Here is a 15,403-nt window from a genome sequence, read left to right on the forward strand (position 1 = left end):
TTACACTTGTTACAGTTTCATTTTCTCATGGTTTAATACTAGGTCTTGTTGTTATGGTTTTATATTTTTTATGCTCAGGTTAGGCAGCATTATAGTTAACTTTATGTTTTTATGTGCTTTATAAATAAATTCAGATTACAGTAAACACACACACACACATACACACACACACACACACACACACACACACACACACACACACACACACACACACACACAGCAAAAATAAGTGATAAGAAATTTGAGCGTTGCTGAGACTTGTACGGTATCCTCTTACACTCTAGCTGATTTTTTATATCTGGGCTAGTATCATCAAGTTTTTGCATAATCTCTGTCTTTCTACCTTTCATCATTGCTCTCGGTGTGTGTGTGTGTGTGTGTGTGTGTGTGTGTGTGTGTGTGTGTGTGTGTGTGTGTGTGTGTGTGTGTGTGTGTGTGTGTGTGTGTGTGGTTCTGCTGTAAATACCTACACACTCCCAGCTAGTGGGTCTTCTCATCTATTTGTAAACTCTGTTGGAGAGTAAAGCATTTTCACATATTCCAGTGTTTGCTTTTGCTCCAGTCATGACAAACAGCTAAAATCTTTTTTATTTCCAAGGATTTCCAGAATCTGTCGTTACCAGGGTAAAAAATTTTATCAACCTGCAATCTGTGTGAAGCATTACATTTAGGATGTGAATTAAGGTTGAGAGATAAAAAACAAAGATATAGTAGAAAACTTCACGAAAACATTCTCAGCACGTTATATATATATATATATATATATATATATATATATATATATATATATATATATATATATATATATATATATATATATATATATATAAATGTCGTCACTAAATTTATATTTATTTCTCCTAAAATAATTTAAAGAAAAGAGCAAAAACATTTAAGGGCACAGTACGTGGGTATTAAAATTTAGAAAGATAAGAAATGTTTCATTGTGTATGTGTAGGTTTATATTAATTTAGCTTGTACATTTTCTTACAGATATGTATTTTGTGCAGACACAGAGAGAGATTGAAAAAATTCTTATGAAAACTCAATTGAATTATGGACATAAAAATATATATTTTTTAAAGATAAAAATCAAATAATATTTTTTGACTTTTCTCTATTATTATGAGTTCGTTTTAAAGTTAATGATTTCAGTTCGAATCAGCTGTTGATAAAGTTTACCGTTAGGCCTACCAGTTATTATGGCATGTGTTGTCATTTCGTACGATCATCATACCAGAAAGTTTCCTAAGACAATTTCGACTTGTATTTCCCTAAAACCAAACTGGAGGTTTTAATAAAAATAATTTGATTTTTTTTTTTTTTTTCATTTTCAATTCTAATTTGATCCCAAAAGAAGCTTATTTTATACGTTGAGCTATCGTTAATGCGCATTTAGCCTTATATATTATTTTCCAAACACTGAGGGAGTTGTGTTTTTCCTTCAGTTCCACTGGGACAAACGTGTGTGTGGTATTAGACACACGATAAAGCCAAAGCAAGGACTCAAATGAATCCCACATTTAATGCTGCCTGTGTCATCTCCTAAAAGTCGAGCCTTTCCCCTTTACAAAGCCTTAATGGTTTTCGTCAAACATCTGTCAGCGTCCATGTGTTTATCCGAGGCCCTAATGGGAACCATCAGCTGCGCGGACGTTACATATTCTGAAGTCTGGACGTCCTCATTTCACGAAGCTGAGCTCATTTTGAACTTTTAACAACGAGCCCAGGGGTGTTTTGGTCAAACAGGCCGTCGTAGCCGGACTGTGACTGCGTTGTTGAGCTGCTTGTTTGCCCAGTGTGCTCTGTAAACTGTTGTTTAGGTGGGTGGTGCTGTGACAACAAACTCAAACTGTGACCGAGGACTGACCCCGGCCTTTCTTCAGAGGATCAGCTGCGTTTCTAATCCACGCTGTGTCCTCTGCAGTGGCCTGTAGAGAGGAGGGCAGGGCTCAAAGTCCTAGAAAGTTGGGCTCGGGGGCACTCAAAGGTCCATTAGGCTTTTAGGTTTATTAAGATGCTCTTAAAATAATAATTATTATTATTATTTAGTTTTCAGTTTTCCTTTTTTTGTCTTTCAATTTCTATTTTATTTCAGAGGAATGACTTTAGTTGCAAACTCTGTCAGGTTTGGATATGAAAACAGATTGCTTGTTTGGAAGTGGAGGTCAAGTGTATGATCCGCCAAAATGTGCACAGTCTCCTGAGGTATGACCGTGAAAATAATTTTATAGATCAGGATTAAAATTCCGATTTTGTAGAATTTCACAAACCAAATGCACGCAGCCTTTTACTTGCCCCTGACATGCAAATATTGGCCTGATTGATGTTTCACGTGTATAAAAGAAAATATTTGAGGTATTTAATATTATGGTGTGAGCTGATAAAATGTCGGGGGAAAAAAAATCTATTTTAAGATTCTAAATGAAACGTTTTCGTGTATGAAAATAAAATAAGATGATCCCAAAAAGGGTGAAGATATCCTTTTAGGAAAAAAAGAATGACAACAAAATGCACAACGTTATTCCAACTAGCCCTGTAAGTCCCTAAGTTATGAGCAGTTTTTTAAACAATTAAGAAACAGAAGAATTTACGTTTTCCCATACCACTACCGTTACTTTGAAATTATTAGAGCAGTTTACGTCTTATCCTGAAACTGACTTTATTCGTTTCCGACACTTTCCTGCTTGTCTAGTTTTTTGATTCTCTATCACACTACTGTGTCAGACAAATTGAGCACAAGAACAACGAGCTGACAGTTTTCTTTTCCCGGAAATAATGGTGATAATTTATCACCTCATTCTGTCCTGACAAACCCCAACAGGCCGCTGGGCAACAAGTCTGTGTCCATACCTCTCTATTTACACCGAAACAACTCCTCCAAGTACAACATGAGGGCGTCTGCAGTCACCAAACTCACCTTGGCAACTTTTACACGCCCAGCGTTTTAGATTAGCGTAGGCAGCGCTGCATACAATGCAAAACAGAAATAAAATGTAAAGTAAATTAGAGAATTCTATACAAAACTTACTCCCATCTTCCATGTTTCCTGCTGCTGAACCAGACTGAGCAGCCTCGGCAGGTCTCCACAGCTCCAAAAGAGCCTGCTGTGCAGGTAGATTCAAGGTAAAGGTGAACGTGGCTCATTAATCATTGCGGTTTTGGCGGTCTTTGTCCTTATATGGTAGGATGGACTCGCGGCCTGCACACCAGGAATCAAAACAGAAAAAGAACCAGGAAAAACCTTTTCGACTTTTTAAATTTAACAGAAAATGTATGATTGTTGAATATTATAGAATTAAACTGCCTAGATTATTTTTCATTTTATTTTTTTATTTAATGATATGACCACTTTTGGTGAAATTATTCTCATCACTGAAGAGCACTTTAAAAATTTGGCCTCGAAATTGCATCTCCTTAATTAGGCGCTCTCGAGAAAAAACAGGTTTAGTTCTTATAACAGACTGTGTGACACACACTGCTGCAACTCTTCACTGCTCCTCGTGTCATCAGGTGAGGATGATGACACCTCCATGTGACTTGAGGGGAAACTGAGGAGTTAACGCTGACAGGGCCAGTGGGGCCCCATCCCTGTCAATAGCCTAACCTCGATGTTTTAATCAATAGAGTTTCTTTTTTGTCCCCTCAATAAGCCGAGGGTTCGATAAGGTTGTCATCACAAATGACGCTGACGTCCGCGCTCTCATCTCCTCCGTGGATAAACATGCCTTTATTATGCCAATAACTGTTTACCCCAGGGACGGGCGCGCGCGCGGCAGCATACATTGAAAGACTCTGCCGTGCGTCAAAGAGAGACGTGCAGCCCCCGAAACATAGGGACGTGGACAGAGATTACAATAAACATCTCGTTGGAAGACCCGCTTCAAAATCCCATGAAAATCCTCCCTAAAGCTGTCTCTGTCAGGAATTCCTTTCAACAATGACACAGAGTGATTTTTTTTGGAGGTAAACGTACTTTAATACACACGATTGACCCGTAAACGTCTCTATGGACAAAACATCTTGTGTGTGCTCCACTGGAATATACAGACAACACATAACAGCTTGGGACAAACTTGACTGACTCTCCAACTGATAAAACTCAGCGCCTTGCAAATAATACATGAAAGCATTACGCATCATGCAAAATCTCACACTATATGCATTCAGACCAGCGCACAGACACACAAACACAGGCCCTGAACACAGAGGTGAAAGTGATTTAGGATGTACACTAAGAATGCACTTTAAAGACTCCTAAACGAGGTCATCTCGTTGATTGTGGGCTGCTTTCTTGAGGGCATCCAGTGCAACCAGCCCGGTCATGGCCATGACGCACAACTTTGGCACATTTGAGGTATTTTTTGTGGTTGCAGACTTGTGACTTCACAGGAAACAGAATTTATCAGAAACAAGTCTGAGGGGTATACACACCGTCGTGACGCAACACGTATTTGACAACAGATTACAAATAAAATAGCTACACTTCAAACCATGGCCTACATTTGTTTGAGCAGCGATGATGTCTTTGAACACAAAACACCATATAAACAAACGTATCACCCAGAAATGGTTCATATTCTTCCGTAGTCCCAAATAGTGCATACACTCATCCTACATGTTCACAGATGCTTTCCGTCGACCGTGACTTTTGTTTGGTGCACTGGGTATAAACTTTGTACGCACAGGCCACCTGTGGCCCATAGAGGTAAAGAGGCAGTTCAGTTTGAGGAGTAAGGATCTGCTCCTGTGGATGAGACTGTGGATGAAGGAGATGGAGTAGAGGGTGCTGAGATTGACTTCTCAGACTCTGCATCGTCCATTTTATCTTGAATCCTCTCCCCCGAGTCAGAGGATGTAGCTTTGGCAGGAAGCAGCCCCTCTTTCTCCCTCTTCTTTTGCTTCATTCTGCGATTCTGGAACCAGATTTTCACCTGAGTCTCATTCAGCTGCAGCGCGGCTGCGATCTCCACACGCCGCGCACGGGTCAGATACTTGTTGAAGTGGAACTCTTTTTCCAGCTCGGTCAGCTGCTTGGTGGTGAAGTTGGTTCGGACTGTGTTGGGCTGACCCCCGTAACCGTACTCCCCAGTCCTACCTGCGGATAGAGAAACAAACAGACTTACCCTGAATGTTCACTATTCATAGCAAACGACAGCCATAAATGTGCCATGGAACAACCTTTACGCAGCTCTGCAGCAACTTTTACGCAGCATGGCACAACTTTTACGCAGCAGTAACATCTTGCAGTAAACTGTCAGCTACTTTTTAAACATGCTGAAATACATTTTACAGATTTGAAATTGTGCAAAACAACACCTGTCACTTGACATTAGTTTGAAATTACTCTTTTGTGGGAACAAAAATCTCCCAAACTGTCTTATTACTTTCAATTTGAAGGTATTTATACTCCTGAGCTAATGTTTTAAGCACCATTTGACACCCACCTGTCTTTGGTGGGTTCCTCTTGACTTTCATCCAGTCGAAGGTCTGTGCTGAAGATGCTCCCTCTGACAGAGGTGAGCAGCATGCCTCCAGGTGAGCTGCATGCAGAGGTGAAAGTGGGTTCGAGCACCCAGGAAAAGAGGTTGCTTGCTCGTGCCCGCCGCCATATGCTGCGTGGGCATACTGCAGCTGGCCCAGGGGTGCTGCACTGTAACCCTGGCGATGCTGAGAGACCATGGAGGAGGAAATGTTGCCCGAGTACATGAGCGGGCCGCACTGGGGGAACCCTGCTGTGGAGTCTACTTCCTGGTTAAGCGCATAATGGTTGTATGTAGTGCAGAAACTCTGGGGTCCATAGCTGGAGTTGCAGGCCGGATGGGCTCCATAGGCGAGACCTAGTGAGCTCGCAGTAGTCTGGTATGATCCCGGCTGGTGGGAGATGATGTCAGGGGAAGCCCTGTTTGCCATGAAACGCTCATCCGCGCTGCAGTTGTTAACAGTCACTGCACACGATTGGAAAGTTGTAATCCCGTGGTCCGAGTGGAAAGCCCTTACTGAGCACGAGCCACCTTCACCGCTCATCACCGAGTAGTCTAAGAAGCTGCTCATTGTAGCATCGTTCAAACGAGACCGAGGGACCGTCCGCAGCACAGACACCCTCTGATATCTTCCTCTCTCCCCCTCTTACCCTGGGTGACCGTGCCAACCTTTACCTATACTCTGTCCTGATCAGAAGCGGGAGGGGGGCGCACGGCCCGATATCAATGAACGGGTGCTGTCACGTGGGCCCCGGGTCAGCCAGTGAGGCACTTGTCCTTATCCCCTCAGCCGGTGACAGATTGGTGTTTGAGTGGCTATTTAAATTCCAGGCGCTCGTCGATCAAGGTGACGCGCGTCGCCGCTAATGTATTGGCCGAGCAAACAATGAGCTGGGAGGCAGACGGCGGCGGACAGCTCCGGGGTCGCATGAAGAGCTGAGAACGGCGGCTTCTAACCCCCTGATGCGCGCTGCTCTGTCCGGGGAAGATTAACTTTTCACCCTCTGCAACCTCTCCGCGAGGACGACCTGCACCCTGACCTCAGGTACGGTATTTTTGGAACAGAGCGGGGAGAAGGTGTGCGCGTGTATCAGAGTGTTGGTGCGTTTGCGCGCACGTGTGCCCTCTGTGCGTGAGATGCCATATGTATAATAGTGTCATTCTCTCCTGGATAGATGGATGGCTGTGTGTGTGTGTGTGTGTGTGTGTGTGTGTGTGTGTGTGTGTGTGTGTGTGTGTGTGTGTGTGTGTGTGTGTGTGTGTGTGTGTTATTGCCACAGGCTATGTGGGCTCTCAGTGTCCCATTCCGATGCGAAGTGTTTCACGCTTTAACACTGTGAGAGATTGGCTCAGCAAATATTTCCACAGTGTGACAGTGAGGGAGAGGCAGGAAGTCTTCACTCCTGACTCAAGCAGAAAGTCAGAGCGCTTTTTATTTTTCTAACTTTACACACCATGAAGGTCGTTTTAAAAACATCTGGCTGCTTTGAGCACTTCCCGTGAGGTCACAGGTGATATAACGACAAGACAACACATTAAACATTAAGTTGATGTGGAATTAATTTTTCTCTCCCGGGGTCACAGGGTCTACTCTGATTTCACTCCCACATGTATTCATTATGCATGTATGGTGATCAAATGATGTGATAATGCGCGGCCCGTACTGGAGCTATAATGTGCACATATAGCCTGAGGTGCGAGTGTGGGCTGATTATCCCGTTAAGTTCATCAAATAAAGCTGTTGGCGAAATTAATGGCCACAGAAAGCTGTGCTGCGAGAGGGAAAGGACTGAGATGAGGAGAGGAAGGGGGAGAGCGTGGTAGAATTGTGGTGTAGCAATAGCTGAGTGCAGAGCCAACCTCTCACTGAGGAAGGAAAAGAGAGGGGAGGGGAAGGAAGAAAGGAAGAGACGGTCACATGGGGAGAAGAGTGCCCCCACTGGCAGTATGTGGTATGACAGACAGACCATGCAACATAATATCAAAGCTGACATCATGGTGTGTCTTAGATCTTTGCTGATCCTGTACAGTACATTTTACTGTTGAGTTTGGGTTAGCATTTTGTAACTCTGAAAGAGGGATATATGAGATTAAGGCACCTGAGTCTTAATCTTCTGACACCTGAGTCTGATTCAGGGTAGCAGGCATATACTCATTTTATAGAAATAACCGTTCATCTTTCTGATGGCCTCATTTGTAGGTCATACAAAGACATCAACAGCTTAAAACCCAGGAGCTTAAACTAAGTATTTAAACTGTGGAGTTGTACAAAGACCAGTTGCATGGATGAAAAAGATCTGGGCCTGAATGCCACTGTTAATTCAACTGTCTTGTAAAATCTATGAGGGAGACATTTGCTAAGCTATGATGTTGACACAAGTGTTAAAATTTGGTTGCTGTATCAACTTAAAGCTCCTGTGTTGATTCTGACACCCCGCCCCAAACGACTGTAGAAAAGGGGTACAGTGTATCTCTACTGATTTTGTCTTGAATGCGAGTTAATAACATTTTTAATCAAAAATCTTATCTTGTTTTTGAGGCAAACTTTTCAGTCATTTTGAATATTCGTTTAAAAGTCTGTTTCTGTAGAGGCCAGAGATTACTTTGCGGTACACCAACCCTGTAGCATTGATTACAGGCATTAAAATAAAGTTAAAGAAATAAAATATTGTAATTCTTCTCTATGCAAATGCAAAAGCATCAGTTTCAGTCTGTTTCAACACAAGTAAAAACTCCTCACAGGAGCTTTAAGCTTTACGTTTTTTTCAACTGAGTATGTTGCAGTCTCCCACATGCCACTGCCACTTTCACTTGTGTTTGGTTTCTTATTACTTATTGCAACTTTATTTTAGGTAAATATGTAAACATGATTTACTAAAAGTGACTTGAATAACCTCAAATGTCTCGAAATGTCTTCTATTTCAAGCCTGTGGAATGTTAAAGAAAGTGAGGAGATGATGCAAACTTCCCACCGGGGAGGGGGAAAAAAAGGCGCAGTGGGGTCAATACCACCACCCCCTCCTCTTTCCCTTCTCTTTCTGTCTTCCCAGCTGCCTCTGCCTCAGCACTGAGTGTGTGGGCGCAGTGAATCCTGCTGCATGTGGAAACTTCACCAGGCCTTGGAGCTTTCTTGGCTCTTTGTGTTGCGCACACATGTGCGCAGAAAAGGCGCGCTGTCTCGGAATGATTTGGTTACTGGGTCTGTGGTTACAGTCACTGGAGGCTCACACCATCCCCCTTGTAACACCTCCCTTTAGAACACACACACACAAGTTAACCAGTAGGCTAATAATGTTCAGCCAGTCGATGGGCTGATTATGATTTCCAGATTGTTCGATAAACCACCGCTGAACTCTCGAGCTCGTGAATTTCGCCCGTGTAGTTCAGACTGTGAATCGATCTGTGACGCAACCAGTGGTTGTTTCTCGCACAAGCTGCAAAAGTGGGAAAGCATATTGAGTCAAGCAGAGCATGAGCTAATAAATGATTCCCATAAGTCAACGCAAGAGCAACTCAAGAGAGCAAGACCTCCATGATCCTTGTATTGAACTCACAATACTTTAAATAGAACTGCTTCAATAATGTTGTTAAAACACACGAAATATCTTAAAAATGGCAGCCACATATTGCCTACTGATACTCCCTCTGCAGCTATTATAAGCAAATGTTGGCTGATAAATTACAAGTAGTCCACAAGAAGTCTGTTTAGAGTTTGGTCTATTAGCACAGAGGGAAATAGTGCAGCCTCTAACCTGCAGGCAGCTTCTGCACGCTGCCACTGTGGCCGAGTCAGAGTTACAGCCAGAGCCGTGTTTAAACAAGCTATAAAAATGAATTATGACCAAACGCATGCAAGGACTCAACCCCCTTTTAGCGCAGGAATTGGGGAGTCCCGTATGAAAATGTAAGTGGGGTTTTATTTGTGCACATTACGCCACAATTGGTCTCCTTAATGTCCGTCTCATTCATGCCACGGAGTGATTTATGAGCTCCTGAAGGCAAACATGGCTCGGGCATTCGGCTGCAACATGCGCACAATGTTAAGAGTGCTGTCATGCTAAGATCCGGGCTAGTATTTGCTTTTACTCTCCAATAGTATGAAGTTAAATGGTGGAAATGAAAATAACTTACTGCTAGGAGGTTTGGGCATAGCGTAGAAAAATCATTGGCATTTACAAAAAAATTAAAAACACCAGGTCAGCTTATTAAAAGTTACTACTTGGCGCCAGTAATGCGTGAAATAAATGCTTGCTTTCAGACTGGGTTGTAACAATTTAACTACGCAAAAAGTACCCTCCCCGAAGTTTAAATTAACCAGCTTATAAAAAATAAAAAAAAGAACTGTTTAAAAAAATCTCACATGCTCCCACCCAAAACATCCAAGTCAATTATTTTAGATTTAATCAACGTAGAAACGTTAATTTAAAACCTGTTTGCCTCCACAACTCAACCCGTTCTTCATAATTTATATTCATTAACAACCTGTTGTTAAATTTGCATAATGTCATAATGTCCTTAACTCTTAGCGCCCTACTTTTTTTTGGTTCTTTTTTTAGATCTTTTCTGCATGAATACTTCAAATAAAATTTTCACTGTGGAAATATAAAAAATAAAAGAGTCACAACATCAGAGAAAAGATTGTAGCAAGTTATTTGTATTCTAACAAAAATATCCAAGACATTGGAAGCTATACAAAAATAAAAAGGACCAAGTTCCATAGGCCTAATATTGTATAATTATTCACACACACACTCATAATTTCCATTCCAAGAGATCAATTTGTTCTGGTAATTACAAGTTGTAGTAGAGCTATTTCAGTGATTTAATTTCAGCCTTACCTTGAATTAATCGTCAAGTCAAATATCAACAGAATAAATGTACCGAATATACAAATAACAGAGTTAATACCACCGAAGCCTGATTTTAGTGTCCAAAGAGGAGGGGGAAAAGAATTACTTTGATTGATTTCAGTCAATAGTTCAGATGCTGCAGGTCGATTGTGGTCAGAGATTCCGAGAAAAAATAGAAACTATCCGTGGAAATGTCCACTGGACTGTCCAGAGACTCTGAGAGGCTGGGCGAGGCTGCGTCGGAGAGCTGTAGGCAGGAATCCGAGGAGAAAGGTTGAAAATCATGTAAAGAAACATCCAGGGCCGGGGGACTGTCGCCATTGTCCGGGCCAGATGCCGAGCCGGGGCCCATTGTTGACATGCAGCCTGGAACAGTGGGTGACGGGTTGGGAAAATGTTTCAGATTTTTGTCATTGCTGTTCAGCGGCGCAGCAGCAAAACCCAAAGCCTCGCTATTGTGGAGCTGCTGCGTGGAGCTGAGAGAGTTATTCTGAAAGGAGCAGGTATCTCTCTCCAACAGGGCCCCGCTCCGCTCGAACAGGGGACCCGCCTCGTCCTCCTCCTCCTCGCTGTGGATGCCGTCCTCGGCGCACGGCCCTTTCCCATCCCCGTTGTGGTTCTCCTTGCTCTGCGTCTGTCGCTTGTGCTTCATACGCCGGTTTTGGAACCACACTTTCACCTGCCTCTCGGTCAGGTCCAACAGGGCCGCGATCTCCACCCTCCTCGGCCGGCACAGATACTTGTTGAAATGGAACTCCTTCTCGAGCTCCAGCAGCTGCGTGTTGGTGTACGCTGTCCTCAGCCGCCGGGAGCCTCCTCCTCCTCCTCCCCCGGCGCTCTCCACAATCTCAGGCGAGCCTGGAAAACAAGCAAGCACGGTAGCATGGGATTAAAAAACGCAGGACACAACAGTTACATAACCCTGCTGCCCGTTAATCTAACATTACGGCTCCCTCAAACCACCAGAGAGAGGCTGACAGCATGCTGCAGCAAAATGGCCGCTGGAGCTTTACTGACCCAAGATTTTAAACCTATCAGCCTAAAGTAGCGCAACCTAAAGATTCTAATCAGACTGTTATACTCATAAAATAATGTGCAACATGATGGGGAAGCAAACTAAATAAAAGCAGTGAGGTCCAAGTTGGTGTGGGATACTAATGAATGCTCCAGCTGCCCTCCTCGGCAACGGCACTCCATCACTCTTCATTACTGTCACACATCAAAACTCTGCTACGGCTCAGGGAATAAATCATCTACACCACCAAACTTTACCAAAACTTTTTCCCCACCTAGCTTGTACAGAATCACAGCGACGACGAAATAGCCATAAATCTGAGGATAAAAAAACTGTGTGTTTTTCCCGGTTGTTTTTTAAGTGAAGGGCCTTGGTTCTCTATAAGCTCCAGGTAGTAAACTCTCCTGCAGTAAGTGTTCGAAAATGAACCCACCTTTCGGGGAGAAACACACGGGTCCATTAGAGATGGTGGTGGTGGCTGTAGAGGTCGGCAGGTGGTTCCTCTTGGACGCCTTCTTCTCGCGCATCCACGGGTACTCCGGGGGTAAAGAGGCTGTGGGCAGCGGGCTGCATCCGTCGGGGCTGTGCCTGGGTCGGCCGTGCCGCGGATGGCTGCCCGGGTTGAGGCTGGGGATGGTCTGCTCAAAGGGAGGAGGAATCAGTGTCGGGCGTGAAAGCGTCGAGCTCTTGATTGATGAACTTTGAAATGAATCAGCGACAGGGGGGAAAGATGTCAGGCACTCAGCAAGCGTCGGCTGACTATTGATAAAACCGCTCTCTCGCTCGAATTCGTAATTCATCTCCGCTCCCTGAGAGCCGAGGAAAGTTTGCACGCGTATATTTTAGAAATGTTGCGGCTCAGTGAGGACGAGGAAGAAAAAATCATTAAAAAAAATCTCCTGGTGGTGTTTTTTCTATTTCACTGATTACGGCCGTATGGGGACCAAGCGAGTATTAAACTATTGAATTCATGGAGACAAGGTTGAAATTGGACCGAATTGCCTGTCACATGATTACCTCTGCCCAATGACAATTTGGGGTTTAATCAAAAGAAGCCCCTGTCTGCCTGATTGATCCAAAAACTCTGCTGAAGAACGCCTCGCTCAGCTGGGGCACGACTGTTTTTATTTACATCTTTGTCCGCTCAGTTTATGCTCCTCGCGCCCCTCCAGTCCACTCCACTAAGCTACAAAATGTGTGTTTTTAAGAATGGCTGACGCTCACTATTACAGAGAAGGAGCCCAGCCTGGGGTGCGCGGATTCGTGCACTCCTCTTTCTCGTATTGTTTGAAGATGTCAGTCGAGAACGCCCCCACCACACACTCACACGCAGACACCCACACACCCACACATTTCACGCCAGTAGCTGTTCATATAGGAAAGAGTCTGCCTTCAGATATGGAAGGAAAAAAAAAACATACCCCTTTCAACTGATTTTGAGACTTCTCGACAGAGGCAAAGCCCAGCCACTCTGCCTGCTCAGAAGCTGGAGGGTAGCTGGGCTTCTGCTCGGATGCATAACAGTGAAATATGCAGTGCATCCATTGACATGTGTTGCAATAAAAAGCCCATCCATTAGGTTAATACTGACGGATATGACACAGTCAGACCATTTCATCTCATAACAGCTGTTAAACATTTACAGATAAGCTCCACAAAACTTGTGAACAGATACTAATGAGTGTGTGTTTGTGTGTGGACGTGCGAACACATAAGCACTGTTTTATTAGCCTTTGTATTAGAAGTCTCTTTAAATATGGTATCAAAGTATGTGGATTATTCGATTATTCACATTTAAAGAGGACATGTGTGCTCATGTTTGAAATTATACCCCAAATTCACCAGGTTTAACACATATTTACTCACCTATGTTTGCTAATAACCATTTTTATTTTCACAATCAAAGGTTGCCTGAATAGACATCCGTTGTGTAAAATGTTCTATTTTTTGATGATTAATAATGTTTTCATCTTTGTGCTGAGACTTTAACACCACAAGGGAAAAGTCGTGTTTATGAGCACAGTAGCTCCAATGCTAAGGTAGCGCCTCGCTTTTTTTTCAGAATCAATTCTACCTGAAATCACGATAAAGCTAACAATAATACGTTCGCAATCGACCATTTAAAACGAGCCCATTTGCAGTGTAATAATGTCGAGAGAGTGTTATTGAATGGCTCTGCCCCGCGGTGTTGCAGCGGTTTTATAGCCTTTCCAGAATCATCTGGGAAAGCCGCATTCGGTATGTTTTTCATCAAGTTGTACATGTCGTAAATTCATTCTTTCAAAAAATATACGGCTTAGTGGTGAGTATAAGAGAGAGGAAGAGGAGAAGTGGAAGGCCTCACTCAGTTTGTTGCTTATATACCAAACAAAGAGTCCTGGAAGCCTGTGCGCGATCAATCTTACTCGCCAAAAGGTCTGACAGCTCGGTGCCCTCACAACACATTTAAGGCTTCTAACTCTCCTCTGGATCAAATGCAGCCAGGAAGCGGCGAGAAACACTGGCCACTCAGATTAGAACCAGTTTCTGCTCGCAGTACCCGGGCTGTCGCTTCAGGGATTTTTAGAAGATAAATAAGAATCCAGCTTCACGAGATGCCACCATTTCCTCTTCTGAGGAGAAGGTATGAACGCGCCAGCGGTGAGTAGGGGCGAAGCTGCTTTCATACCTGGATTTTTTTTTTAGTTGAGAGTTTATTTGCACAGTGAAATGTATTTATAGCTTTTTGCGAGAAGTGTGGGTTTGCAAGGAGGACCAGAGCTTGTAGAGTTGCTAGGGGAAGAGATGGATGGCTTTTCTGGAATTACGCACGGGCTTTGTGTGTGAGGAAAGGAGTGGGTGGCGGCTTTTAGTGGACCCAAAGCCTGTCTTACACACTTGTCTTACAGCAGGATTGATTTAAGACCTCTTTCCCACGGAGGGAGATGCAAAGAAAGAAATACAAAATCTTCAGTTTCAGTTATAAACGTTATTTATGCGCTACCTGAGCATGGCGCATATGGGTCAAATCAGTGTCTGGCTGTGAGTGCGTGTGCATGTCTGCGCGTGTATCACTCTGTCTGTGTGTGAGTGTGTGAATGCAGAAATACCCAATGCATTTTCTCTCTCTTTTTTTTCTCGTGACACACCATGGTTCAATTGTTCTAGGTTTCCCTGCTAACCATATGTCAGGGCTGCTAATGTGCATGCCCTCTGATATCAATCAGATTTGGCTGGAAGAAATTCTCAGTGCAAAATCAGAGGACAAAATATGCTGCAGCTACACAAAGACAACATCATGAGAAAGAAAGAAAAAAACAAGGAAAAATAAAACAGAAAAAGAAAAGAAACTGGAAATGAAAATGTTCTTTAGTGTGCTAAAATTATTTCCCAAAAATGGGATATGCAAAACAAAAGCAGGATTGTTGCTCCACTGGCGCATGTAGTGTGTTTCAAAAGCTTATAAATGACTACTGATAATGAAACATTTATGTTTATGAATACTATATTTCTAAATCTCTGCTAGAACCACTCGTGAAAAAAAAAATCATACACAAGAATTATCTGCCGTTTCTGGCACCCATCGTCTGTATTCGAAATATTTCCTTTTGATTTATTTTCAGCAAATCTGCAAAAGAATAAGACAACGATCCCAGTGCAGCTTGTCATCCAATCTCTGACCGCATTTGACTAACTGAATTTCAAAAACATTACTTTCATACAACGTCTCATTTATGTTTTTGTTTTTCTTTTTTTGTTTTGCAGAATGGCCCTCCTAATATTCTAATTATTATGGATGTGACTACGAGGAGGAGGGTAGGAAGGCCACCCGAGAGGATGAGCTAACGTTGAAAGAGGAATAAAAACAGCATTTCTCCTTTATCACTTTTATCCTCAGCCATTGGTCTTTAAGCTTTTGAGATGCAACCATTGCTGTTACATTTTTTGGGTACATAATCAGATTTTAAAAAATGTTCATTTTCATCATTGAGTCATTATTTTTGTACTATTGTGTAAGATTTTTGTATTAAATGTTTAAGAAATGTGTTTTGTGTCTTCTTGTAATTTCTATCCCG

At 42.9% G+C, this 15,403-nt stretch overlaps 2 protein-coding genes across 2 annotated transcripts; both read right to left on the reverse strand.

Annotated features, from left to right (window-relative positions):
• Positions 1-4,324: 4,324 nt before the first annotated feature.
• On the reverse strand, positions 4,325-6,138 carry hoxa1a (homeobox A1a). The gene is made up of 2 exons (XM_074687087.1): positions 5,448-6,138; positions 4,325-5,098 (listed from the first exon to the last, which is right to left on the reverse strand). The coding sequence occupies exons 1-2, from the start codon at positions 6,052-6,054 to the stop codon at positions 4,722-4,724; spliced, it is 984 nt and encodes a 327-aa protein (XP_074543188.1). The 5' UTR covers positions 6,055-6,138; the 3' UTR covers positions 4,325-4,721.
• A 4,148-nt stretch (positions 6,139-10,286) lies between these two features.
• On the reverse strand, positions 10,287-12,481 carry LOC141803024 (homeobox protein Hox-A2a). The gene is made up of 2 exons (XM_074686886.1): positions 11,782-12,481; positions 10,287-11,191 (listed from the first exon to the last, which is right to left on the reverse strand). The coding sequence occupies exons 1-2, from the start codon at positions 12,146-12,148 to the stop codon at positions 10,455-10,457; spliced, it is 1,104 nt and encodes a 367-aa protein (XP_074542987.1). The 5' UTR covers positions 12,149-12,481; the 3' UTR covers positions 10,287-10,454.
• Positions 12,482-15,403: the final 2,922 nt, after the last annotated feature.

Source organism: Halichoeres trimaculatus, unplaced genomic scaffold (assembly GCF_033239565.1).
Source record: "Halichoeres trimaculatus isolate MK-OKI-2021-1 unplaced genomic scaffold, fHalTri1.1 fHalTri1_scaffold_14, whole genome shotgun sequence".
Classification (NCBI taxonomy): domain Eukaryota; kingdom Metazoa; phylum Chordata; class Actinopteri; order Labriformes; family Labridae; genus Halichoeres; species Halichoeres trimaculatus.

Bases quoted from the DNA above. Each gene is read 5' to 3' on its own strand.
- hoxa1a (XM_074687087.1), bottom strand. From the start codon at position 6,054: ATGAGCAGCTTCTTAGACTACTCGGTGATGAGCGGTGAAGGTGGCTCG. The intron at 5,099-5,447 runs GTGGGTGTCAAA...CTCTATCCGCAG, and splicing joins GAGGAACCCACCAAAGACAG to GTAGGACTGGGGAGTACGGT.
- LOC141803024 (XM_074686886.1), bottom strand. From the start codon at position 12,148: ATGAATTACGAATTCGAGCGAGAGAGCGGTTTTATCAATAGTCAGCCG. The intron at 11,192-11,781 runs GTGGGTTCATTT...CTTGTTTTCCAG, and splicing joins CGTGTGTTTCTCCCCGAAAG to GCTCGCCTGAGATTGTGGAG.